At 43.3% G+C, this 26,491-nt stretch overlaps 2 protein-coding genes across 7 annotated transcripts in view; both read left to right on the top strand.

The window, feature by feature from the left end:
- Positions 1 to 3,103, top strand: part of LOC118511946 — a 46,819-nt gene extending 43,716 nt beyond the window's left edge. For all 4 annotated transcript variants that reach the window (XM_036055651.1, XM_036055655.1, XM_036055653.1 and 1 more), the window contains one exon: positions 77 to 3,103. In XM_036055651.1, the coding sequence (XP_035911544.1) occupies positions 77 to 163 (87 nt within the window). In that variant the 3' untranslated portion in view covers positions 164 to 3,103. The remainder of the gene's footprint in view (positions 1 to 76) is intronic.
- A 17,341-nt stretch (positions 3,104 to 20,444) lies between these two features.
- The window catches only part of LOC118511963 (sex peptide receptor-like), a 28,943-nt gene continuing 22,896 nt past the window's right edge, over positions 20,445 to 26,491 (top strand). The window contains exons 1-2 of one of the 3 annotated variants that reach the window (XM_036055688.1): positions 20,445 to 20,607; positions 21,882 to 22,130. The gene's annotated coding sequence lies outside the window, so the exon portion shown is untranslated. Of the gene's footprint in view, positions 20,632 to 21,881; positions 22,131 to 26,491 lie in introns of all 3 variants that reach the window. The other 2 variants (XM_036055687.1, XM_036055690.1) reach the window with 2 other exon arrangements.

Below are 26,491 nucleotides of genomic sequence, written 5' to 3'. Positions count from 1 at the left end.
GTAAGTAGTGACTGTATATGCTTGTACATTTGAATGAAACATGGTGTACTGATGATTTGCTATCAATTCTATGCAGGAAACGCACATTCCCGTCCCGATCGGAGCAAAGGATAGACTAAAATCGCCTCCACCGGTACCGATCCGCAGGACTTTTGCTAGTTAGCCGGCCGTCGTCTGCTCTCACGATTAACGGTCTTTCGCGCATTTAGCAAGCGAGTGCAAAGTGGTCTTACCTTCTAGAAGGTGCTTGCTCCGCACAAGTCCCAAACATATGCCCAAGACTTACAAGTAATGTCGAATTAATCAGGTTATGAAAAGCAAGCGTTTTACTCGTGTGCTTACACTTATATACATACACCAGTACCGGTTGTAAATGGTTTTTGTACGGCAATGGAAGCAATACCGTTTCGGAAGCACGTTCATACACACCCTTATAACACTTACGTGCATACACACGAAACCATATTACACACCTTATAGCATTAGAGTTACGGGAAGCAACAATTAACAGGGCATACAAGCTACTTAACCTGGTGGCAGTTGGCTGCGTTGATGATTCCTCAAAACTAACGTGTTGAAGCAAAAGTAAAACTTAGAAACTTAGTACCGAAAACTCTAGCCTATAAGATAACAACATTTGTGATAATACGTTTAAAACATACAGCAACTCGTAGCAACCTCTCGAAGTTCAGATATGCTGAACCGTACTGATATGAACACACACACACACTGATACGCATACAAACTGCCAGCAGCAAACACAGCTGATGATGTCTGTAACCTCATACACTGATTCGGGCGTATACAGTTACTTATATTCTATTTTGGTAATAGACCACGAGAGAGTTGAAACTGTTGGACAATAAGAATTTGGAAGCACTTCTTTCGCGCGCATCGTATAAGCAGAAGAAAAAGGGGGTGATCGGGACTGGAGACTCGTGACACAAGCAGAGGTTCCCGAGCGGAATCAAAATCAACAGGCAAGAAAGGTTGTGAGCCGAAAGTAAAGCAAGAGCCACAAGCATAAGTCGTAGCATCTTGCGCAAGATGAACGGTATTAATGTTCCAATAACGATGCAGGACAATAAAAACAAAGCTTCTGCTCGATTGCAATTAAGAACATAAAGCTAATAAGAGTAACACCCGGAACGAATGTTATTTACAGGGTTTCTCAGGCCAGTTTAACATTGTAAGATTATATGTCAATAGCATAAAACACTAATGCGACTTCGAATATGCATGTCAACCTCGTAAACCTTTCTAAACATGGGGAAACAAATTTTCAACTCTGTAAAATCCCAACTCAACAAAGAGCCCTCACTATGGGGGAACGGCTCAGATCGGATTTGAACTCCGGTCCTGTCGTGTGAAGACCAAGCAGTATAAACATTATGTCCGTTAACCGAGATACTTTCTGTTTTAGAGTTGGGATTTTACGGAGTTGAAAATTTGTTTTCCAACATTGAAAAGGGTAGCCGGGTTCGAAGTGCATGTCCGATTCCGTGAAAGCATTTTATGTTGTTCAGCGATTGTGTTACGCTTTTGAACTGGCCTGAGAAACCCTGTATCGGTTTTTTTTCTCCTCCCACCAAACTAAGCTTCAATCTGTTTAACATCGACCATATTTAGACGTATTGGACGTATTTATTTACCATTTATCGAAGCAGAGATTTCCGATTTGGGTTTTGAAGCTGCTCCGTTCGCTATACTTTGATGATCATATCAATTCGTGTTGTTGAATATTTATACTGCTAATTTCTGAGGTCTTGCACCCGACCTCGACCTGAGCTTGTTTGCCACCATGATTGCAAATATTTTGCGCATCCATCGCTGCTTGTTATATTTGGTTTTGCAAAGACAAACGCTCACGAATATCCTTTTCCTTCCTGGGAAGTCTTGGAACATTATCGATTGTTGTCGATGGACAACATGCTCGCTTCGTATAGTGTTACTGTGAGTGTTTTACGTGAACTATGTATAACAACCAAATTGTGTATGCTAGCATTTCTATCGTCTTCTCGCTCTTCATATCTTTACCACTGTCTATACATACTAGTTGCGATAATTTATTGCACGAATTTTCCTGGCGCAGTTCGACTAGAAAACACTGGCATCTGGGGTGTGCAGCACACTGAACAATATATGGAAAGAGTAGAATATCGAAAGCAAAACGCGTAAGGTACAAAACAAAAGAGAATTGAGGCACCGGTATGTGTGTTAGGGCGAATAATGTAGAGAAAAGGCGCTAGAGGATGGGAATGGTTATGGGAAATACTAAACAGATTAGAAATCGAACAAAATCAAAGTCCGTTACGACCGTTTACTCTGCAACAGCGATTCCGTTAATGCCTACCTTATCATTACACTTGTTCTTAGTAGTCACACAAATCCACAAGTCCTCACTGTAAAATGTTCCAGGTTGTAGAAACAATATTTTACTCTAACACCTAGGACAAAACCCCATATGCATGCATGTCGTTGTGTAGAAGAGTGTCGTTTGAGAATGAATCGTCGTTTCGGCAAAGGGAAGCTAGTAGGAAAATTAAAGTAGGAGATTCTCGGGATGAACGCTAGGCAACAACCCTTCAAATATGCAAGTTATCATCACTTCTATTCGGTTTGATCGTGGTAAAGTTTCAAAAAAACTCAACAATCAATAAGGCACACATCATAAGCGAGAGGAATAGCGTTTTTTTTTCCTGGCCGCTTCTATAAGCGGATTGTACGAGGTTCTGTAAGTTCCCTTTGTATACATACTAAACGTTGAAAGCGTGTACTGAGACGACGCAAATGCATTATACACTATTTACTTTTGTAATAATTTCTTACGTAAGGACCAGTTAGAGGGACTTTTACTATTTATATATCGAACTTCAAAACACGCCGCAAACTACGAGCCGTACTGTGGTGCGCGGATCGTATGATATCGGGTTGTACGTTGTACGCTAGTGCAGGCATTTAAACACACACACACACACACACTGAATGTCTGTGGCAAAGGAAAACGAAACTTTAGGATGGCCTTCGCCGATCGAAGAATGAGTAGGGTTTGTGAAAAATTTCATGATAGTAATATTAAAACCTTTTCAAACTAATCAACAAAGTTTCGATTCGACTGGATTGTTTTATTGTACGACTTTGATGACAACAACTAACCTAATGGTTACTCGCGTGTCCTTTTTGTCCTTTTCAAATTTATTCACTTTCCGTATACATTGTGTCCGACTGGCTTACAGTGAGTTTGACAAACCTGGTGCCTACAAGATGATTGGAGATTGTATGCAACTTGCACGGCTCAAAAGCAGTGCTGTCAGACTTCTTTTTTCTGCTTGGCTATTACATGAACAAATATTGAATCCGATTTATGCTTATAAGACCCAACGATGCAAGCAATATGTTGGACATAACTTTTTTATTTACTTATATAAAACCATTACTAGCAATTAGTGATTCATGAAATCAAGATTTTACCTTCATACAATGATTTATATTCGCTGTATTTCTTTTTGATTTGGATACAAGGAGGAAAATCTATTGCTTCTCTTAACAATTCCCACCAGATTCACAATCGACCCCAATTATCTTTTTTATTTATTTTATTCCGTGATTGCGGTCACGTCGTATATCTTGAAGAGAATTCTTACATCTGACGTATACATTTTATAAAACTTATAGGCTGTTTGATTAGGAGATTTCTGATTTTAGAGAAATTTTAGACAGCCGGGAAAGACCATGTTGTTCTCTCCTTTCTCGGTGTCGGAGTTTGACTCTGTTTGGATCATAACACGGCGAGAACTTGTCTTAGGCTCCCAATGTTAGGTATTTCTCCTTAATACCATTAAGTACAGTCTGCAATCTAATACTGTCGCAGGCGACCCTGTTTCATCTTCAGTACCCCTTTGTACACAGTGTTTCCCATGTCTTAAACAAAGTGTCCTCATGTCTACACTAATGATCGATTTCGGTGCAACGACCAACGAACAATATAAACAAACTACACCAGAGAAAAACATTAAGTCACTTAATTTGAGGTTCTTCAAAAAAATAAATCAATAAATCAACCATCTTGTTAAATCTTGTTGCAAATGAGAGAGAAAGAGAGTGAGAACTTTTCTTCCCAATTTTCACCTATTCAACATAATTCAATTGATTTTTATTTTTTCCAGAAAATTTAAAATTTCATCACTGTTAATTGATGAACACCAACACTATCTTCATACGTCTCATGAGAAACAATTGTGCAGTGTAAAAGTGAATAAAACATTACGTGTTTCCATGTAAGTATAACTATTTCTTAACCTGAAATTACTTATTTCTTTAATTATTTTGATAACGCAAAATCCACCTCGACTGCTGTGCAGATTCGCTATTGCTACACGTTCTGAAGCAAGAGACTAATATAACCCAGGTATGAGCGCTTATACAAGTTATACACAACATTGTAGACAACATTGCAAACAAGAAGCTGTTAGCATGCGAGACACCATGGGCCAGCATGCAAGTTTCCCTTAGCTTGGAAACCTGTGTCCAAGTCCCATCATCCATACTTTCCGCAATAGAAATTTCGTTTTATTCTCTGGTTGTCGTGATTACAACAAACATCCGATTTTCATTTTATTAGTAAGCAATCTGCATAGTTTTACTCCACTACAAGCATATTCTTTTTGGCTCAGTAATCTCCTAACTGAAGCCGATCGTATAATTGCTTACCAGGCTTATTATGTCCTCTTGCCTTAATTTATTTTAACGGTCTTTATAATTGGTCATTCGCGATTGAGCCATATGTTTAAAAGTAGGTTTGCAGGCTTAAATAAATAAATAAATAAGTAATTTAGATACCACGTAGCAGGATAGTCAGTCCTAGACTATGTGAAGACCGGTGGCGCTATCACCTCAGCCACCGGTTAGCCTAGGCCATCAATAATGTTAGTAACATGGTTTGAAAAATTGGCACGAATAAGATCATCCTTTCAAGCAGTTTATTAAATTCGAAAGTATTTTTTTCTTGTTCTTCTTCCTTGGCACTACAACCTCGAGAGGTCTCGGCCTTCCATCTCTGGCTTTCTGTGATTTAATTTTACTCGTAGCAAAGTAGTCAGCCCTGCGTACGGGGAGGCGGTCTGGATGGAATTTGAGCCTCGGTCCTGCCGTGTGAAACCGGCGCCGCAGCCGCCTCAACACCCGATCGCCAAGTTTTTTTTCACACTGTAAATTCACCAGTACATTCGCCCATACGTTAACAATCAAACTTTAAACTGGAAACAATTGTCACGGGGAAAATTTATGTTAAAGAATTTCGGTGTAGCTGAAAATGGTAAAACAACCGTTCGCCTCACCAATGTTCAATGTGAACCCTTTTTTCCACAAGGCAAATTAATCATATTTCATACTCAGATTGTGCTGGGGTTAAATTTGATCAAGTCCCTTGCCTACCGACTGCCCGGTGAATCGGAAGTGAGCGCGACCGGAAAAACAAAAGAAACCAAAAGTGAGGCACCGTGTAACAATTGCGACACTTGATACAGCAGCTCGGGCAGCTCAGAACGAACCGGAAACACTCAATAAAACTGGGTCAATTTAAGTCTTAACGCGTGTGCCGGTTGGAGGCCGATGGGTCGAATTGGATTTGGAAGCTAATCAATTGTCTTCTGCTTCATTGATTGATGACTTCAATAACTGAGAAAATGAGAGTGCAAGTGTACCAGTGTGTGTGTGTGTGGGTGCGGGACCTTCGGAGGAGAGCAGAAGGGATTGAAAGACAGAGATCGAGAAGCGAGAAATGAAATGGCATCGTGAAAAATCGTCCCACGGCAAGTCGGCTAATAATCGTCCTTGAGCTTTCAGAGGACCCAAACCCCGTTGTCTGCCACTTCCGGCCAGCTTCAGCCGTCCGTCCGGTGTTCAACGGGGGGGGGGGGGTTCGTCCGGATGTGCGAACCGAAGGATAAAACACACTCTCGGTCCCAAACCCAAAGGTTGGCTTTTTGACGTTTGAAGAGACATTCAACCGAGAAACCGGGAACATTACATTAACAGTGCTTGAAAACGGTGAGCTGGGGAGCACGCGTTTGCTTACGCTTACGGCTCAGACTCTCGGAGTCTTGTTTCGTGTTGTGCTGCTGGCACATGCGACATTCACCAGTGACGGATGCTGCGGTAGACGGGACCCCGGTAAGGCGACAGTTTAGTGAAAAAGGACGCGACCGCCCGTATCCTGGCCGGAGCTTATCATACGGGTGGCTTAACACAGGTTACCGTGCGAGTCCTTGGTAAGCTCCGCTAATCAAGAACCTACCGACTCGTCGACCATTCCACGGGGGTTGCGAAAAGACTGCCGCATTTGCCGGGGCGTCCCATTTCCCGTGCTCGATGGAGTCGGTGTCGCCTGTCTGCTCGAACCGGCCAGAGTGTTGCCGGCGAGTGTGTGCGAGTGCTTGCGAATGAAAAACCCATTATGCTCCCCGTGTACATGTATCCATTTCAAGTGCGGCTTCTGGCGTTACACGTCGTGCGCCGATTCCGCCGATGGATGTGATGGCAGTGCTGAAACGAGCCGAACAGGCAACGATTAAGTAAATCAATTTAAATACGCTGCAGCAGCTCCCGGGGACGTCCTTTGGAATGACGACTCCATTACAGGGGGTGGAACATAAAGGATCGTGTTGTTCCGATGCTTGTAATCAACTCGTGGGGAATGGGGGCTTAATGTGAATTTGTTGCTTTTTTCTGGTACAGAGCAATGTTATGTAGCTTTTTATACAGTGTATTAAGTAGACTTGTGTTAAGGTGTTGGGGCAATTCGAATTTAGCATCTTACAATTTTTGGTTGTGATATGTCCAATATTTTGAGGGAAGCTGATGCAACGCACTTGGATTTAGCCAGGAGTTTTCACACACAGAATATTTTATGAGTTTGATGTGCCCAAGGAGCAGAATATTTTATGGATGCTGTACCAGGCCTGCAGGGCGTCACTTGTTGATGATTAAATGCGAAGAGAGAAAACCAACATCTCAAAACAATTTAATCAGATTATCATAAAATAAGACTTCAAGACAACTTCTTGGACTAGAGGAAAACGTCACATGATTGCATTACGTTTAAGGACACTCTTTCTGCATGAAGGAACACAGGAAAATGCTACAATTTGCGTGATAATGGTGTCTCCAATGTAATGTCAATAAAGTCTCCGCAAAGCTCGCTTCATTGCACCAGACGACCAACTTGAGGATGTTCCCAAGAAGGTGAAGTTTCAAACTAAGGTTCCCGGTGGATGGCATGTCGTTGGACTTGAAGACGGCCAACAAGTTGAGGACAACTACACATTCACCTGAGTAAAGACCAAAGGAGCATAAGACCCAGAAGTCTATTATAACACGCCCGTGCTATTTCTCATACCTCTATTCTAAAAAAATGGGGAACATTAAGAGTAATTTAGCTTGACAGGACGTTAGAAACATAACTTTATCCAAAAGCGTCCAAAATATTGGTTATGGAATGGGAATTTTTCGTACTTTACTCCAAGCAGAACGAGCCTTTGCTGTTTTACCTACAGTAAGATGATTGTATAATGATCCAGTTTTTGTTTTCCTCACAAACCCAAATGGCCCCACGTTTCTTTTGAACTGCCAGTCTCTTTATCCGCTTCATTCTTTTCCTTTTTCCACCATAAACTTAGGATTGATGATGCAGCTTCTGAGGGACGAAAGAGCTGATCATTAATCAAGGGAATGTAAAATGTGTTTCTGTCAGACTGTGGGTGTGTGTGTGTGTGTGTGCGTAGTGGGGCTTTGAATAAGGTGACTTCATAAAAAGATAAATGAAAGGGTTCATCGCAACGGATAAAGACGTGTTTAAAAGAAATAAGTATAAAAGCTTTAGTACGTAATCCATTTTTATGTTAACAATGGGTGCGAGGGTTTTGTTTTGGTAACTTTAATCGTAATAAGAAAACTTTTATACATATTTTTTATGCTTTTATAATTGGTGGAAGGATGGCCGTTTTATGAGAATAAAAAAATAATTGGTGGTTCATGGATGTGTTGGAAAGGTGGGTCGACGTATTGTTGCTTTAATTAACAACAACTTTTCAAATACGATCCTGTAAATGTCGGCAGATTTGATAAAGGCTCTTGATCAATACCGATTGTTCTACCCCAGTTTTTTGTTAGCACAACAGTTACCAAATCATAGCTTTAGAAACAAAGCCCTGATAAAAAATCCAAATATTTAACGGACAAAAAAACTAAAAGTGTAAGCATGAGATGCGCAAAAACAATTGTTCTTTAAGTTTGAGTTTGATAAATGATCCTTTTCCATCGTTTAACGTATTTTGGCTATTCTAAACAAAAATTCAGAAACTGATTCGTTGAGCCTCTGAAACAATTATCTCATTTTGACGCTATTCAAGCATTACAGTCCCTTCCCGACTTACGCCTAACTCGACTTACCGACTCAAATCACGATCTCGATACTGCTAGGCACTTCGTTTATACTTGCAATTGAGAGATCGAATTCATCCGTTTTAATGAACATTCAAACTCGAAATTCAATCGATAACTTGAAAGGATCGAATAATTTTCACATTGTGATGGCCTTTATTTACTTGACACCTCCTTGTATGACGCTTTTATTTCGATTTATTGCCACGCACTTACGCACTATCCTTGCTGGCTAACACTTACACTAATACTTATACTAAGCCTTATACTAAAATAGAAATACTTATCACTAATTTTTTCCTAAGATTCGACAACGGCGCCGGTCCTCATACGACTGAAGCGGGGTTCAAATACCATTAATACTTAAGTAATAAGTAATATGCCATGGTGTAAAAGTCGTTTATAAAATTTGGTTCTAAAGAATATGTTGATCTTAATATTTGGCACCAACAGCCCATTTAGGGCTAATTATGGGCATTTAGGCAAAGCATTTAGGAGTAATTACTACAATGAATAGCTATATTTTTAAATAATTTATTTCATTTACAGGTTCCATAACGTTGGCCTTTTGCTTTAAAATATACCTAGATGTTTAAAATTGTAGGGAAATTTTTTAATTCGTCGAAGAAATAGTGGGAAACTATCAGAGAGGATTCCGAAACAGAAAATCAACCACTGACCAGAAAGATGGCGGAGCAGCAGCTCCACCCCTACCATCTCGTCATTGATTTTAAAGCCGCATATGACAGCATAGTCAGGCTAAAACTGTACGACGCAATGAGCGCTTTTGGAATCCCGGCCAAGCTTACCAGGCTTGTAAGAATGACTATGGCCAACATCACATGCCAGGAGAAGGTGGATGGAAAACTCTCAGGGCCCTTTGCTACCACCAGGAGCTTGCGTCAGGGAGATGAGCTTGCCTGTCTCCTTTTCAACCTGGCGCTAGAGAGAGCCATCCGCGACTCGGAGGTGGAAACTGCGGGGACCATCTTCTACAAGTCAATCCAGATCCTGGCATACGCTGATGACATAGACATCATTGGTTTGAGGCTGTCCTATGTAGCAGAAGCTTATCAAAAGATCGAGCGTGCGGCACAGAACCTCGGGTTGGAGATTAACGAGGCGAAAACCAAAATGATAGTGGCACCACCAGCGGCCCTGCTAACAAACACTGATTTACGCAGGGGTGACGTACAGATAGGTGACCGCACCTTCGAAGTCGTCCAAAACTTCAGCCATCTGGGGTCAAAAGTCAGCACCGACAACAACATTGATGTTGAGTTACGCGCACGGGTGCTGGCTGCCAACCGGTCATACTACAGCCTGAGGAAACTTCTCCACTCTAAATACCTGTCGCGACGGGCGAAGCTGGGACTGTGCTGAACATTTATAGTCTCAGTACTCACATACGCCTCTGAGACATGGACTCTGTCCAAAACTGATAAAGCCCTCTTAGCCGCGTTCGAGAGGAAGATGCTCAGAAGGATTTTTGGCCCCGTATGTGTGGAAGGACAATGGAGGAGCCACTACAATGACGAGCTCTACGGGCTGTACGATGATCTCACCATCGTGCAGCGAATTAGACTCGTCAGGCTCCGGTGGGCTGGTCACGTCATGAGAATGACACCGGACGACCCAGCCCGTAAAGTCCTTTTAGGCCGTCCACACGGACAGAGGAGGCGTGGTTGGCCCAAATTGAGATGAAGTGATGGTGTTGATGCGTCCGCCAGAACGGCCGGGATAACGGATTGGCAGACGACGGCGCTGAACCGTGAGCGGTATCGAGGATTGTTGCTGCAGGCCAAGATCACAAAGCGCTTGTAGCGCCTGATAAGTAAGTAAGTAAGTATTTAGTTTAAAATTGTATTTCCAGGTACTATTTTAAGCAAGTGTGCAGGATGTTTGACCTGATTGTTTTAAATGTCCATCTCCTACAAGGCTCACTGTAATGATGATGATTTGCTGATTTGCTCATAGAGCTTTAACATCAATCGGGTAGATTTAATCAATCAATTGTCTAATTCCACTTCAACTTGCCATTGTGATTGTTTTGCACAAACTCTCATTGCCATTCATCAAAGAAAATGTAAGGACGTTAACTCCCGCCGAAGGCATTGTACCACCAAATCACCTCATTCAAAACCAGCCAACGTTGATGAACCATCAACCAGCTGGCAGGAAGTAATAACGATTGATGTTCACGTCATCTTTGAGCGTCAAATAATTAGCGCTCGAAACGGTGGCTGTATTCACAGCGTAAAAACCACTTTAACGCCACACCGACAGGCTTTTTTATGACAGTGATTAATTATCCATTTCGTAAGACACCGCTCCAACACGAACGCATCGATGAGCATTGTTTTCCCCAGGAGCCGAAACCACTGGCGGACGGAGGTGGTCAGCCAGTCAAATGGGTGGATTTGATTAGCATTATGTTTCCTAATTTTGTCCATCGGTTAAATGGCTGCCCCCGGTTGCTTTCGGCCGATGAGTATTTTCGAATGCGGACTGTGACTGGTGGTGCTCCGGGATAAAGTTCAATTTCATGTTTCACGCTAGCTGATGATGAGATGGAGCAAACAAACAAACGGACAAAAGCAAAAAACAGAAGCAGAACAACATTAAGGACAGTGGACAAAGAAAGAGGCACAGAAAAAAGGCCATTTTCACCGAGTCCGAGAGTATCGATTTCCCAATTTCCTTCACTTTCCGGCTGCCTCTTGATGTGGTGGTGCTTGGTAGAGCTGGGAGATTTAAGCCGGAATCTGGCTCGGGGGCAGCATAAGGCTTATTACTATCGAATGTGTGCGAATGTGCGTCATTTCCTTTTCTGCCACGCAGCCAGGGAAAACAGGGAAAACAGCGAAAATCGATTTAATTCACTAATTCCCGTTGTCGATGATCCGTGTAGTTTGGCTGATGGAAGTTTCTAATCAGCCGGTTTTATCGACGCACTTTGCCAGTGATACAAGAAATGTTAATATGATTGATTTTTATTTTGTTTATTGGGTGACTGTGAATCGATTTCTTTATGTCATAATAAGGATAAAATCTTTAGTCTTCTCTAGAATTGATTTCACCCGCAGCTTCACAGTCAGTTCTGCGTGGGATTAGATACCCGGTCGGGAGTTAGATAGAAGCGGGAGTTCTGGATGGGATTAGATACCCGGTCGTGCCATGTGGGATTCGATACCTTCATTGTTATCTCTCGACATATCCCGTGTCCTTTCTGTTATGGTCCAACCTGGCTCGGTAGATCTGTCACGGGATGCAACGATCACCGGTTGATGTGTTAGTGCGATCTACCGAGAGGTCAGCGAACGAGCGTGAGCGTCCTAGTGAGAGATTTTGTAATCAGATTCGTCCTAGCGTCCAAGCGGTTATCTCTGCCTGATTCGTTGTATGTGCTGCGTCCGTGCGTTTAATGTTTTATTGAAATGAATTGTATACGTTTCAAAATTCGATGTTATAAATACTATTCTGTAATAATATATAAAACAAACATAAAACTTTCAATGCATTCAATTATCAATTGCTGTTTGTGCCATGCTTTTATTTTATTCATAATTCATAAAGAACGGCCGTATTGCTTAAAATTATAATTATTCCTTCTTAAAGTGGCCTTCTATACCGTGAAAGGGCATTTTATACCGGGTGAGCTCGGCCCGTATCAAGCTCTTTAAACACACACAAAATTTGATTACTAAATCGTTTACCCTGTCGCGCCCTGTACAATTTGGCGCTATTTTAAGTAGTTGGCGATCGTGAAGAAACTTACGAAAGCCAACTTCTCCATTTTCTCTCAAGGTACAGCGCCGTACTCATGTTAATATCCCTTTCTTTTTTTTAGGCAGACGAATCAAAGCCATCACTTCAGCTTCACTTTCACTTAATCATTTCCTTCAGAAACAAATGAGGGAAATTGGTGGGCCTGGCAGAATTATCTCTTTCAATACCGGATCTCGAGGTCCAAGAGCACTCCATACATAGTAAAACAGTTTCTGCAGGTAGAATCCATCTTTGATGTCTGACCATCAGACAATCAATCAGAATGAAGCCCTCACGGGATTCGAGAAAAAAAACATCTCTTTGAAATGAGATGGATGAAACGGTTTTTGCATTCCCTCAACAGCAAGCAGTAAAAATTTTGCCCGAACCTTAATAGAGGGACCTTTTCCAATAATTTCGTGACCAAGGTGGGGAAGAAACTGATCATCCAAATACAGAAAGCAGACAGCCATAGCTAAAGTGCCAGCCAACTGCCGTGAAACTACCGTAGAAGGATCAGACCCGCACAAAGTAAAATTCTCAAAGTTATTTGGAGTAGTTTTATTTCTATCGCCATCCACAGTTGTTGCAATCTGATGTTGTTCTCTTTGGTGTTCTTCAAGCATTCTATGCATGTTATCGAATATCGAAATCATAGGACCGATTCCAGCATTCGCTTGTATATGTCCTTATTAATTGAAATCCCACGATGTCAACTTCACTTCACCATCCTCTCGATTAAGATCCTCGCATGAAACAGGACTTTGGTTTTAGATGAGGGTAGTGCAATCAACGAGACGGTTGAGACCTCTCGGGATAAGATCCTTCACCGGTTGGGGGAAGCGAATATCGTCCAGTTCATGTAAATTGTATCGTTTTTGTAAATTAGTGTCAAGCATTACAGCCATTCGGGGTGACTTGATATCTAAGAATATCAAATTTAAATTGACAGACAACGGTGGTAAACCGAGAGCAGTATAGAGGACATTTGGACTGCTAGACTTCTACTAAACGAGTAAACAATGACTGATCCAAACCAAACATTTTCTTCTGCTCCTTCTGCTTCACCGTTATCTTTTTCTGCCTCTTATTCAACACTTCAATCTAGAGTGGTTTTGCCTGCCATTTTTCAAATTCAAATCTAAAGTTACTCGTAGCTGGACAGCCAGACCAGATTATTACAGGAATCTTCCTAGGGATGGGAATTGATGTCAAATTTGAACTGAATACGGAATTAAACTAACTAATCTAAACTGAAGTTAACTTAAAAGTAAGTGTGCGTAAGAAACAGTATAAAATCAACTAAACAAACTCAACGATAAATAAAAACCGGCAAAAGTCTGAAATAAGATCCCTACAACAAATGGGCACTCATTTTTGCAGCTGAGTTACGCTAAAAGGAATCTTTTCAGACTGTTTGCTACATTTTTTTATTTATTTACTCTTTTTAATTATTATAAATTATCATTACAACAATTTTCACATTTTTGTCAAACTTTTACCTAAATTTCAGACTTTAGCCTAAAAATCTTCTCATTGGCTTTTTAGCAGAAGATCTGCCAATCATAAAAGAGTGAGGAGTGACTATCCAACTACGGGGTATAATTAAGTCTGGTAAGCTAGAAATTGCCGGCATGGTCTAAGAGATCGTTAGGCCAAGCAGAGAGATAATCAAATTATATAAAAATCGGCAGAAGATAAAAGCTCTTGTCTTCTTCTAATACTTTGGTTACTGATATTTTCCGTACGTCATACTACAAAAGACTCAAGGTAAACAATCGATTGTTTACATCAGCGCATATTAGTTGTTCTTCTGCAAAGGTACGTTCATTGGAAACGCCATTTTCTTTTTCGATTGTTTTAGTTTTTTCTTTTAGTAAATCCTCTCTGTTTTAAAAACAATTGAGTTATCATAATTAATACTTACAAATATAATCTTAGGTGTTTTATATTTTTCCGTTGTGGTAGAGAGTAGTTAACTATTTCTAAACCTTCTTAGCGATCGATCGAAACTTTACCAAACTGGCAATCAATCATGCGGCTTGTAATCGTTCACGCAAAACATTTCCAATCGTTGGCTCCATTACACTGTACTGAATAAATCACTCGCGCAACCGGCATGGTGTAAATCCCATAACGCTTTGTGACAGTTAATAATGCAGATGATGAAGATGATTCCCGCCAAAATACACGCAGCATCGCAGGTGTTGTTGCAATCGCCCTGGCAAACCGAAGCGGCCAATGTATCCGCCCGAGCATCAAATCCTGTTTAGCATAATCTACGTGCATGGTAATTAATTTAAGCTTAACGTTTTCAAATTGCCTTACAAGTGTGGAACGAACGATCAGCCGGCGTGGAGCACATGGTTCGTGGAACCATAAATTATCTAATTTATACCATACCCGAACCGTATCACTTTCGCCAGCATTTGCCCCAAACACCACACCACGCCACGTGCTTACGTCGTTCCTGAGCGTAATTCCTGGCCCCATGCTTATGTTCTGGTACGCTTGAAGCGTTGGAAATTCGATAGGAAACGAGAGCTGCCAATTTGCACTCCACTATCCCGTGCTCTGCCGTTTCTTAAGTTTGAACACTTCGGGCAGCAGCAGCAGCAGCAATAGCGCGAGCAAGATTTACGGTGTTTATTTCGTTTTTCGCTTTTCGTGTGCAATATCCACCAGCCCCACAGAACGAGCACACGGTTGCGGGTCACCTGATGAATACTGGGCCAACACCAACAATTGCGAGCACTGGCAACGAGCGCGTGGCGAGGCACATCGAGGAAAAGCAAAACAAACCATACCACAACTCACCATTATTGCCATCGATTTGACAAGAATGGGCACACAGCCGTTGGTGTTGGAGGTTAAAAAGTTTACAAACGCACCTTTCCACTTGTGGTGGTTTGCTTCAGGTGAGTTTGCTTGGAGGGTGGAGCAAAATCAGTCAAACAACGCCCCGACAACCAAGATGATCGTCATCGTTGTCTTCGTCTTCGGTGAAGACTTAAAGCTACCCGGAAGTGATGGTACACCGTGTTGCCGCCCGAAAGGCTGCTCGCTATATGATTTATGAGAGACGGTGGAGCGAGTGATCTTTCAAACGTTGTCGGCAGTTGGTAAACGCAACACACGCGCGACGAAATCCTGCCGACAGCATTTGTTCGCCGTTGCACGTTTTCCATCAGCGACTTACATTGTGTATGCAAATGAGATTCATGAAAAGTGTACTTGTTTGGGGTTGCTTTTTTGGGGTGCGCCACGCGCGCGCGGGCCACAGTTTGCAGTTCAGCCTGATTGATATTGAGCAAGAGCAGTTGTAGGAAGCATCAAACTTTGGCCGTGATGCCAATAAATGATATGTTTTCCTCACAGGTGTGTGAGAGAGTTTTATAAATATTGTTTATTGATTTTTTAAACATTCAAAACAAACAATAACTCCGCACCGGATGCTGTCTTTGGGACATATTTTTGGAGAAGCCATTTTTTGCCACAGTCCTTTTCGTGTTTAGGAACATTCGAACTGTAACGTACGATATGTTATCTGGCCTTTATTTTCATTGCTGATAGCGTACGCGGACCGTATCAAGAAACGAAGATACGGTTATTGACATTTTGGGGAAAATTGCCCCATTTGGAAGGTTAATAATCGAGCGGAATGATATTTTTCCACCGGAAAAGTTTTCCTCCAATGCTTTTGATTGGGCTTGGCGTTGGTTTTCCTACTGGCACGAGTGATATTGAACTTCGGTCGTGTAGAGGATTGACTCAATTGCCGATCGATCGTTGCTGTAATAATCGGAAACTAGTCAGAAACATATTACTATGGAAAATCTATTTTCGATGTTTAATAGTTGTTTATATCGGGGATCAAATCCCATCCAGAACGTCTCTTTTCGAGCTTTCGAGGTTGTAGTGCCAATGAAGGAGAATCAATTCACGGCCTACTTAAACGGCAACTTACGAATACTTACAATGCCCTACGTGGATAACCCCAGAAGGACTTTAACAGCTGATTTATCAAGTATCGTTTTGGCACAAGACGATCAGAATTTCGGAGGTCTACAACATTGAGGTTATCGAAGAATTCAAATTTGTTATTTGTACTACTCCGTTGTGGCATTTCACATACAGGAAATATAATTTGTTGAAATGAAGCAAGGAGAATATTTTCGGTTCGTGGACTTTGGTTCTGCATAACATGTGTGATATTTAGAACTTGTTAGCAGGACTAATAATTGGAGTAGTATTATATAGATTTCTTTTGAGTCAAGCTGTTCTCCTTCTTCTTATGGTACCACAACTTCTTCAGCTCTCGACCTACCTTTGCTGGCCCATTCCATTCTGCGACTTGATTTTACTCGTGACTGGATAGGCAGTCCTGCGTGAAGACCGGTGCACCGGAGTTATGTTCCATCTTATTTTTACGTCGTTAGTTTGGGTGGGTATTTTTATATGCTGAACATAAAAATTATCTTTATAATTTGTAATGGCCCCGGTACCAGTCTTCGAACGTCAGGACCGAGGTTCCTAATTCCATCCAAGACCGCCTCCCCCTTAAAATCATAGCACAGGAAGCCAAAAATGGCCAACCCCAAAATGTCAATAACCGTATCATCGTTTCTTGATAGGGACCTTTGGAGAGTGTAGAACTAAACAAGAAAAATATTTCTGTGTAAATCAAATTTTTTTGGCTCGTTCCATGTTTCCCTGAACGTAACTTACAGTGAACAAAATGTGACTACCATTCACCATGATCTTCACATGTTTTAGATCTGAGAATTTACTGATGTTTTAGAGGTCTGATGCCAAATGTTTATTCCACAAATGAAATACATGCATGTTTATGCATTATGCAGAATGAAAGTAAATCATCCTCGTCTGGCATATGCCTAAGATGGCGTTACCAATCCAATCTTAGAAGAACACTTTCCCCCTATTTCCTACCTCAATTACAATGCAGCGTGAGGCGCTTGAGTTATTGTAGGTCACAGACAGATTTCCTACTGAGTTGTTCGTGGAATTGAATTTTTACCATAAGAAAATTACTATCTGTAACAGTCATTCTCAAATTAGGCAGCTACGCTGATTGCCTATTTTTTTTTTATTCATAAAGAACGGCCTGGCCATATTGCTGATTGCCAATTTTTAAGCACTATTAAATATGAACTACAGGTCAGTCTGGTTCAGTCCGAATTTATGGACATTTGCAAACCCTGTCGATTATCTGGCGAGACAGTACAGACCACAATTTATTGTATTGTGAAATTCCAATGATGTAGTAACATTTGTAAAGGAAATAAAAACGTCGATGTGATAGTTTAGCTTCGCTACATGCATCCCAACGTTGTTAATATCATGGGATATCCGTAGGACATCGCAATCATTCGTCTCTGCAGTTGCTGTGGAGCTTCCATAACATCAATCTTATTATCTGGCAACATGCGGAGATTAGACCCGATTATTAACTGTCACCTGGGTTTCGGGGAAAGCTTCTGCTAGATTGATGGTGGCTATTCGGGTCAGAAGACCAAACAGTACGCGTGGATTATGTTCAACGTTGTCACGGAGCTTATGCTATTTTAATCCTGTTCTTATTCGCTACAGCTGTTAGTGCTATCAAATGTGTCAGCTAAATCACATGCAAACATTCAAAGTACTCAAAGAATCAAGCAACCAAAAATAAGATACCCGGAAAATCTTCAAAGTGGGCTGTACGACATACGACATAGGGGATATACTTGCATCAACAACAATTTAACGCAATCTTCAACAAATTGATCCCTTCTTCTATAGTTTCTTAAAGATTATAACTAAGCACCACTAATAATTACTCCGAATGAACAACCATTAGCGATGAATCCTCCGATGACTCATCAGACGTAGATAATTACTAACAATGGGTTAGAACTTTCCCAAAACATTATACTCAACAAACAGGTATTCCAAAACATTTCGAACCATTTCGGCCAAATGATCGAATGGCTATTTTTGGCCTAACGCGACGCGACGTCCACCATTTGCCAAAAACCCGACGCCAAGAACGTAGCAACATATTCCACCACCGCTAATAACCATCACGAGCTAATTGCTCACCGTATCGCTACTGAATCACACGGAAAGAGCGAAATTTATGAAAATTACACCACAACAACATTGTATTCTGCACGGGCCAACAAAATTCCAGCAGTCTCGCCAGACCACAGTCACACGACGACCGAACCGCTATGACGAGCTTGGTTCCTGCCAACGTGAATGTGCCACTATTTTTAGTTTTAACAGCCACCCCAGCGAAACATCCTGAAACGTGAACCAATCGACTGACGGAACCGTCCTGTCAGTGTCAGCCGCTGGGTCGGGATACCTAGCGCCCAGGATGTCCTAGGACGTTGGAGACGTCGTTGCGTTTATTATTTTTACAATAGTGAGTTTTTATGCGGGAGTTGAGCGATCCCGATCACCCACGCGGTAAAGAGAGAAGAAAAAAATTGGGGTAAAAGGAAGAAAGCCATCGCCTGGGACACAGGGCGGTGTGAGATGGTTGGCCTCCGGATTCCATCCAACGGTTACGAGTGTTTTATTTTCGGTTTCGGAATCCACCACCCGTTTCGGTCCACTCGCCGCGTGTCCTTAGAGCGAAGGGAGCTGATAATGGAAGGAAAAAGAATTAACTCCTAGCCAGTTTGTCTTATCTCGGCCGGGTTTGGATCGGTGCTCTGCGGGGAGGGCAAACGTAAAGTTTACCCCATCTCCCCACGGGTTGGCGACGGGTTGATGATTATTTTTGTTTATTTTAAGCTTCAATCAATTTGAAGGCTTCGTGAAAATATTTGAAGAATTATGCAGAACTCGGCACAGCCATGTTTCGCGGAAAAAGGGCGTCCGGGGCGTGTTATTTAGATCACCTCAAAGCCCTTTAATTCCAACGGCTGTGTGGGTGAAACACCCTTCACTCTTCCAAGATTTAGGTAGCAAAAAGCATCACGCTGCTATGCTTTGATGCGCTGCTCTGGGGAAGTTATCCGGGGGTTCTCGCTGTCAGTGTTTCAGATCTTCACAACATTCACACCAAGCGCACACAGCGGGGCAAGTCGCACACAAATCATGTGCAAAACTATTTTGCCCATTGTTACAAAAACGCTTTGTTTCTTTCGATTGTTTTCTAATCAAAACTGTCACCAGTCACATGTTGCACGATACCGGATGAAGATATATCCACCTCGTCGGCTGTTGGCAGCGAGCGAAAGCAAACCATTAGAATGGAAATCATCACAAAGACCCGCCCTGATTGTGCCCCCTGACTGTGGTTGCTATCAAACCGTTTGGATCTGACGACGAAATCGTAATGATCAACTTCATGCGTCGTGTGTCTGTCTGTCAACCCGTTCGGCGTCTAATGTCTTCATCCCGCGAGTGTGCCCGGTCCTTGTTGGCGTCGTCCCTCCCAAGAAAGACGAGAAGGAAATATCAATCAATCCGATGGAATTTGGCGAGGGATTGGCGCGGTTTATCTTACCGTCAAAGACTTTGCATGACGCATATCCTTTCCATGGTTTGCTTTGTATTGGAGCTGTTTTCAATCTCGGAGGGACACAAGTGTCAGTAGCAAAAAAAAAAGAGGAGAGAAAAACACACACGCCTTCTATTCGATCATCGGCAGCCTTGTCTGGGGTGGATTTTCCAACGTGCAAAAAGTGCTTTGCCACTGGTGCCAAGTGGGAAAACACAATTGTGTCAGATCGTTTCGCGAAAGCCGCGCGATAACGCCATCGAGACGCCTGCCGTGCCGTGGCGAGAAGGTGAGTGCGTTGAAATGGTTCTGGTTCGTTGGTTTCAGTTACAACTCCACTCCAATCCCAATGGCCAACCCACCCATCCGCCCATTCCGTTTCGTGCCGGGCATAATACATTCCGGGATCATGTTCTTCCCGATGGCAGCTTATTCCGATACTTCGCGTTCTGCATCCCGCTGGTAGCGAGTTTTGTAAACATTGCCGCTGCCCTGAACATAAACAGTGGAAGCTGTTGGGTCTTGGGCCCGCGGTTTCCAAGCGTACGGAGTGGACCGATCGACCACTCTGCCGTTGAAACATAAGTTGCAACCCGTTTTGCATTCGCGTTCGTGTTCCCGAGGGTCGCATGCGCACACCGAGAGGATCCCGACGAAGGAAATCGTCACGCGGCCGACGACTGAGCCAGCACGACTGGCAGCGGTGGCAACTGCTCGGTCGGGCATCCAGTTGACCGTTAGCATCGGTCCGGTAAGGATGGTCCCGAACCTGGCAGCAGAAGCAGCCCATTCGAAGCAGTGATTCCGGTTGTCGGGCGGAAAAGCGCGAAAATTGACACACGTTTGGTGGTGGTTCGTCGCTCGGATAGTTTATTTGTCTTGTGGTGGTAATTCTTGCTTTTTTTTCCCCCGTACGTGTGTCCGATGATCCGATGGGTGCAATGGAATGTGTGTGTGGTCCCATCGTCCGTGGCGGGGATTTTTTTACGATCGCACACCATACGTGGTGGGAAATTTGGGATATGATTATCCGTTATGAGTTATTGTGGGTTTTGTGGGACGAGTGCGGTGGCCGAACTATTTTTGGCGCGCGCGGACCGTCGTCATCATTCGCTGGATGGATGGGCGAGAAATTGGTACAATCGGAAAGGAAATGTGAAGGAAAAAAGTGGTCTAAAGGAGTGAGAAAGTGATGAAAATGTGGACGGAAAATGTCCCTTCCGATGGGAAGGATGTGTGAGCCAGCATAATTAATCGTAAAGATTCCCTCGATCGATCTTGACGTGCTGGCGTTCTTTGGTCGAGATTCCAACCCAACGACGACGTGACGTGATGTGATTGTCTCTGCCTTTGGGGTGGAGTGGCAATGTGTGTGTGTGTGTGTGTGTGTGCAGTTTTACGATGTGGAAAGTGAAATTTGAGATGGCGCAGGACTTGTTGCTTTTGCCACCTGTCACCCGATAAAATCGTCTCGGTTGACATGGTGTCACAGCAAAAAGACACAAACGCTTCCAGACCCATTATTTGGAAGACGTGCCACGAGGAGTTCTGCGCTGGTGGTATGGCTGGGGGAAGGGATTTTTGCCGATAAATTAATGAAATCAAAGAAACGGACAGCCGATAGGCACGAAGGCAGGCAGTAAAACGGTTGATTGATTTCTGTTCAAGAGAAAGACCAGATCCAGCCGGCGCCGAATGCTTGCTAGTGCACGAAAACAAAATGGCAGAAAGAGTATGCAAAAATCAAATAGCGGAATTTGCATTAGAAGCAGATTTTGTGAATCTATAAAACTAAAATCTCATAAATCATGCATACATGGGGAGCACAGATTGAAACAGAATCGGCAATCGCTCTAGCGTGTAATGGAAACCATTTTTGTTTTTTCCTTCATTCTTTCTTGATTCATTTTATCCCCCCACTCACTGCTATAAATCATTCCTAAAGCTTCTTTGTTTTTGTTTTGCCAGACTGTTAATTGCGTTCTACAGCTATCTCTCTCCCTCTCTTTCTCTGTTTTAATTAATCCACTTTTTAAGGATTAAATTCTGAGCAAAATCTGTACTGTGCCCTCTTGGCCGTGGTGAGATGACGTGAAACCGGCCCGTAATCAACGGTTTGCAATTTGTAAATGAAAACGTTATTTATTGTTTGATGGAATAGATTAAGAGTTTTTCGGAGAATCAAATCCATCCAATGGGCCCGGCTTCGGCGATCGAATCGGTGGTGGTTCCGTGACCGTGGAACCGACACTCGAGTGTTTGTGTTGTGGTTCGATTTCACTAACTCAACGTGCTATCGGCGAGGAGAGGATCAGTGCGACAGTGGTGTTGGTTCAGTTTACCTGAATCAACAGATGGCGATAGGGTAATAATTGTAGATTTTCTGTGATTTTCGGTTTCAATGCTTCAAGTAAGTGTTAATTTAGATATAATCAAATGAAAACTGTTTTTATGAAGGATTTTATAGTGAAATTCTTGATTTATCTCGAAATCAAGTGGACAAAATATCGCGAAAGGAGCTATTGGCTTTATGATCTTTTGATGTAAATTGATTGGATAAGGTTTCGTGACAAACGCTTGCCTAATTATAAAAGCCTGATAGAACCTGCTGACGTCAGACGGAAATCTCTTCCATCCACGACGCTCATAAGCCTTATCTTCCGTTCAATCTGATTGATTGTGAAATGGACGGACTAGTCTCAGACATAGAGGGCGAATCAGAACGCCACTCTCGTTTCGGATCCTCTGATCTGTCTCTCGCCATGTGTCGTGCATTCAATATCGTATGTGACCGCATCCGTTCTGTGAGTCCTTGTGTTCATTAGTGTTCAGCTCTTAACCAGCTCTTAAGCTGGGGTCATTGCTCGGTCGTATACGACAAGTCGTACAATTTTTGTATAGAATCTGACGGATGAGGTCGGATGACAGTTTGATTGCAAGGCCTGTCAAATCCCTTACAAAGTTTGCACGTCCAGGCGCATACGACCGAGCGATGACTCCAGGCCTTAGTCTTTTAACCTGAAGTTAGCGTTCAGTTGTTTCAAGTAGGACCAGTAGCGGACTTAGCACCTTGGCGGTTCCTAAGTAGCATGGAAGCCATAATGCAAATGCTGACCGGGCGAGAGTTCATTACCTGGTCGGGGTTCCCCTTTCGAGCACGGGTTCCCTCGTAGCCTCGCAGTTTGCGTACAGTTATATACGCCACTAAGTGGCACATGTGGCCCATTGAATTCCGAATCATAATAGTCAGCTGCGTACAGAAAAGCGATCCTGATGAGATTTGATCCTCGGTTTCGCCATGAAGATCGCCACCGCTCGGCCACTGGACCACCTCAATATTTTCTGGACATTTTCCATCGAGTAGAGAAATATTTGGACGCTTGACTCAAAGATCGACAACAAAAAAAGCATCGTGGAAAAAAAAGTTCAGCCTTTCTTCTGCAGTGGATGGGTCTAATACAACAGTACTAGTTCAGAGGCGGTCCGGTGGCCGAGGCGACAGCGGCGCCGGTCTTCACACGGCAGGGCCGGGGTTCAAATCCCATCCAGACCGCCTCCCCGTACGAAAGACTGACTCCTTTTCTACGGGTATAATTAAGTCACAGAAAGCCAGAAATGGCAGGCCGAGACCTCTCAAGGTTGTAGTGCCACAGAAGAAGAAGAAGTTCAGATATCAGATCTCTCCCGTATAAGAATACTTTATCTTTAAATGAGAAGACTTGTCAAGGCTTGAGGTAGCTGTAATCCGTCATCTGCCAGTGTCTCTCTATTAAGATTTTTTTTATAAGGGATCAAACTAAAAGTTTTTTTTAATCTCCAAATTACTTAGCAATAATATATTTTTCGTGTACATAAAACAATTGTTTCAAGAGGAAACAGACTATTGGGAGGATTGCTAGGCCTCAGAGTTACCGATGAAAAAAAATCATGATGTTATGATATCGTCCTTAATGTTTTCGTTTCTGTTTTCATAAATTAAATTAATCGTATGGTCTCTATAAATTGGTAAAGAACTTCCTGAATAATAAGTCGTTTTTGTACAACGACCATAACACTTGAACGGATGAAACTCCCCATGCGAGGGGACTCCCCACAGTTAGCAACACATAACCACTGCGCCTAAAGTTCATTTACATAACTTTGCCAAATTTAAATTGCACAAGTTAATTTGAGCACTGATTTCACTCCACTCAAACGAAACGGCTGCCAGTGCTCATGTGGTCAACTCGAAAAACTCCATTTCATTTGCGTGTGCAGCAGCCCGGGGTAACTGATATCCTTCGCCCTCAGCATTCCCCAAACCTGGTGGTAAACACTCTCCGAAAACAAAACCAACCCAAACCAAAAAAGAAAAGGAAACGAAAAGCTCTCATAAAAATGCTGCTTTAAAAATTGCTGCCCCGTAAGCAACGTGTTGCAGCAACGGTTTTGCACAATTTCGGTCCGTCCGGCCCAGTCCTCAGTGCTTCTTGCTGCTCATCGTTATCACGCTAAAGTACGAGGTAAAACAAATTTGATTCAAATGCTCACTCGAAGGGATCCCCGTTGATCCATCACGAGCAGGACCAGCAGCAGCACGACCAGGACCACCAACTATACGGTACTTGTGCAATTCCGTTTGCCTCTCCACTCTACACCGGCAGGATGGTAGGGCCTCCGGGGGTACGGGGTGGGCTTGGAGATGTTTACCAAGCCTAGGCAGGACACAAAAGGAGCTGATAACCCGTAGCTTCAAGCCCCCAAACCCGTAGTCCCCGGTCCGCCTCGCTCCGTGAGTTGATGGAATTTTTCGCCCACACTTCGTCCCAATCCTGAGCCTAACCCTGTCCCTTCACCACAATCCACGATAGGACGCACTGCTATCGGATGTGTTTATCTTTTTCCAGCTCGTTTTCCTTTTTCTCGGAGTTTTCCTCTCGTTTTTTGCTGTTGTTTTATTTTTCACTCGCTTCACTTCAATCTCGCTCGCTCGCTCGCTCGTTCACTCTGGCACTCGTCTCGGCATTCTTCTGGTGTGATACGTCGTAGACCGGGTGATATATTTCACCGTCAAGCCAGGCAAATTTGCTATCGGTCGAACGGGTGTACGGGAGACCGCACCGAGAGCTTTCATTAAGGAGTGGAATAATAATACGAAACTAAAAAATGAAGCGTGTGTGTGTGTGTGTGTATGGTGCAGGCCAATAAGAAATGGCGAAGGTCTCCCCCGCTCCCGATGCCCACGTATGGATGGATTATAGCGTTAGAGTGAAGCGTGGCATGCATGAGGATAAGTATTGAGGATCGTGCTGGAGAAAACTGGACCAGGGTGGTGCCGGTGCAGTGTGCAGGGGCTAAGAAACCCTCGGTCGATGCATTCAGCATTGCATTCAGTCCGACCACCGCTGGTGAGAAACATTATGTTAAAACAGAACAATAGCGTTCATTAAAGTTGGATGGTAGGTGAACGTGAAAAATGAATCCCTGAAGATGGTCTGCAATCGCAAACACTGCACACACACTCACGCTCGCTTGCTAAAAATCAACCACCTCCACCAGGACCCGCTTACCTCACCCAGATCCTCCCTGAGCACCTTCCTTGTTGCACTTATGAGCGCTGACGGACGAGGGCGCTGACGGCAACAGAGGCATCGGAACGAGGGCTTGCCGATGAATGGCACAAGAGACCGGAATAATTTCAAAAAGTAAAAACTTAAAAAACATGGAAATAAAAACCCCGCTACACAGGGGCGAAACATTTTGCTGAGGTGGTTTCCCTCTCCAGCTCGTCGCCGGCCCCCTTCCCCAAGGCGGCACGGATTTGCGTGTTTGGCGGACGGAAGTTAGCGTTCCAGCTTTTCCGCACGTGCTTTCACTGTCTCTCCCTCCTACTCTACTTGCACCACAACTCTGGCCGTACCGTACCGAAACAATGTCCTCCGGAGAGACTGACGCGGTGGGTGTCCTGTAGCCACCCGGCTCCAGCTCCATTCATTCGGCCATTTCGCAAATGGAACTGAGCGTATGAATTTAAATATGCCTTTTAGTGTGCTCACACGTGCCTCTGTGTGTGTGTGTGTGTGTGCGTGTGTGGGAGTCTTTTTTTTTTGCTTCACATTCTTTCTTTGTTTCACAAAAGTTCAACTACGACCAGCAACCGTGTAGCGAGTCATTAAAGCGAATGCTCAATGTGAAGTTTATTTTGCACCGTGCTCCGTATTCCCAGCCAAAGCCCACCCAACTGTCCGGAGAACAGTCACGGAACAAGCACCACAGAGAATTGGAGGATAATGGCGACCAGGGTGCACATCCCGCCCTATTGTCTGTCCCTTTATTCGACCTATTTGTTAAACATCGTCCACCGGGCACGAGCCCTTGCTGGATATGCTGGAGTGCTGCTCACCTCACTGCTGCTGCTGCGGCTGCTGCTGCTGCTCCCGGAAAACACAGCACGCACTTGCTAACCGCACTCAATTATGGCCAGTATGTATAGAGAGACATCCCAGGGTGCGAGTCTATCCGGGGCAAAACTTCGTGCGAACATCCCACACGTTGCCGGCTGATGTGGGTCGCCGCTAGAAGGACCTCTGTTCACAGTTGGAGCTTTTCTATCGCTTCACAAAACGGTTCCAAGCCAAGCTATGGGATGGACGTGCGAACTGGTGGTTTGCGAATTTGTTATCGATGATTACGGATAACATGGTGCAGTCTGTCAAATTACTCCAAACGTCAGATAGTTGCTAGTTGCTTATCAAACACAGATTAACCTTAACGTTCCACACGGCACGCCGC

This window comes from Anopheles stephensi, chromosome 3 (assembly GCF_013141755.1).
Source record: "Anopheles stephensi strain Indian chromosome 3, UCI_ANSTEP_V1.0, whole genome shotgun sequence".
Classification (NCBI taxonomy): domain Eukaryota; kingdom Metazoa; phylum Arthropoda; class Insecta; order Diptera; family Culicidae; genus Anopheles; species Anopheles stephensi.
This window is presented reverse-complemented; position numbering and strand designations above follow the sequence as displayed.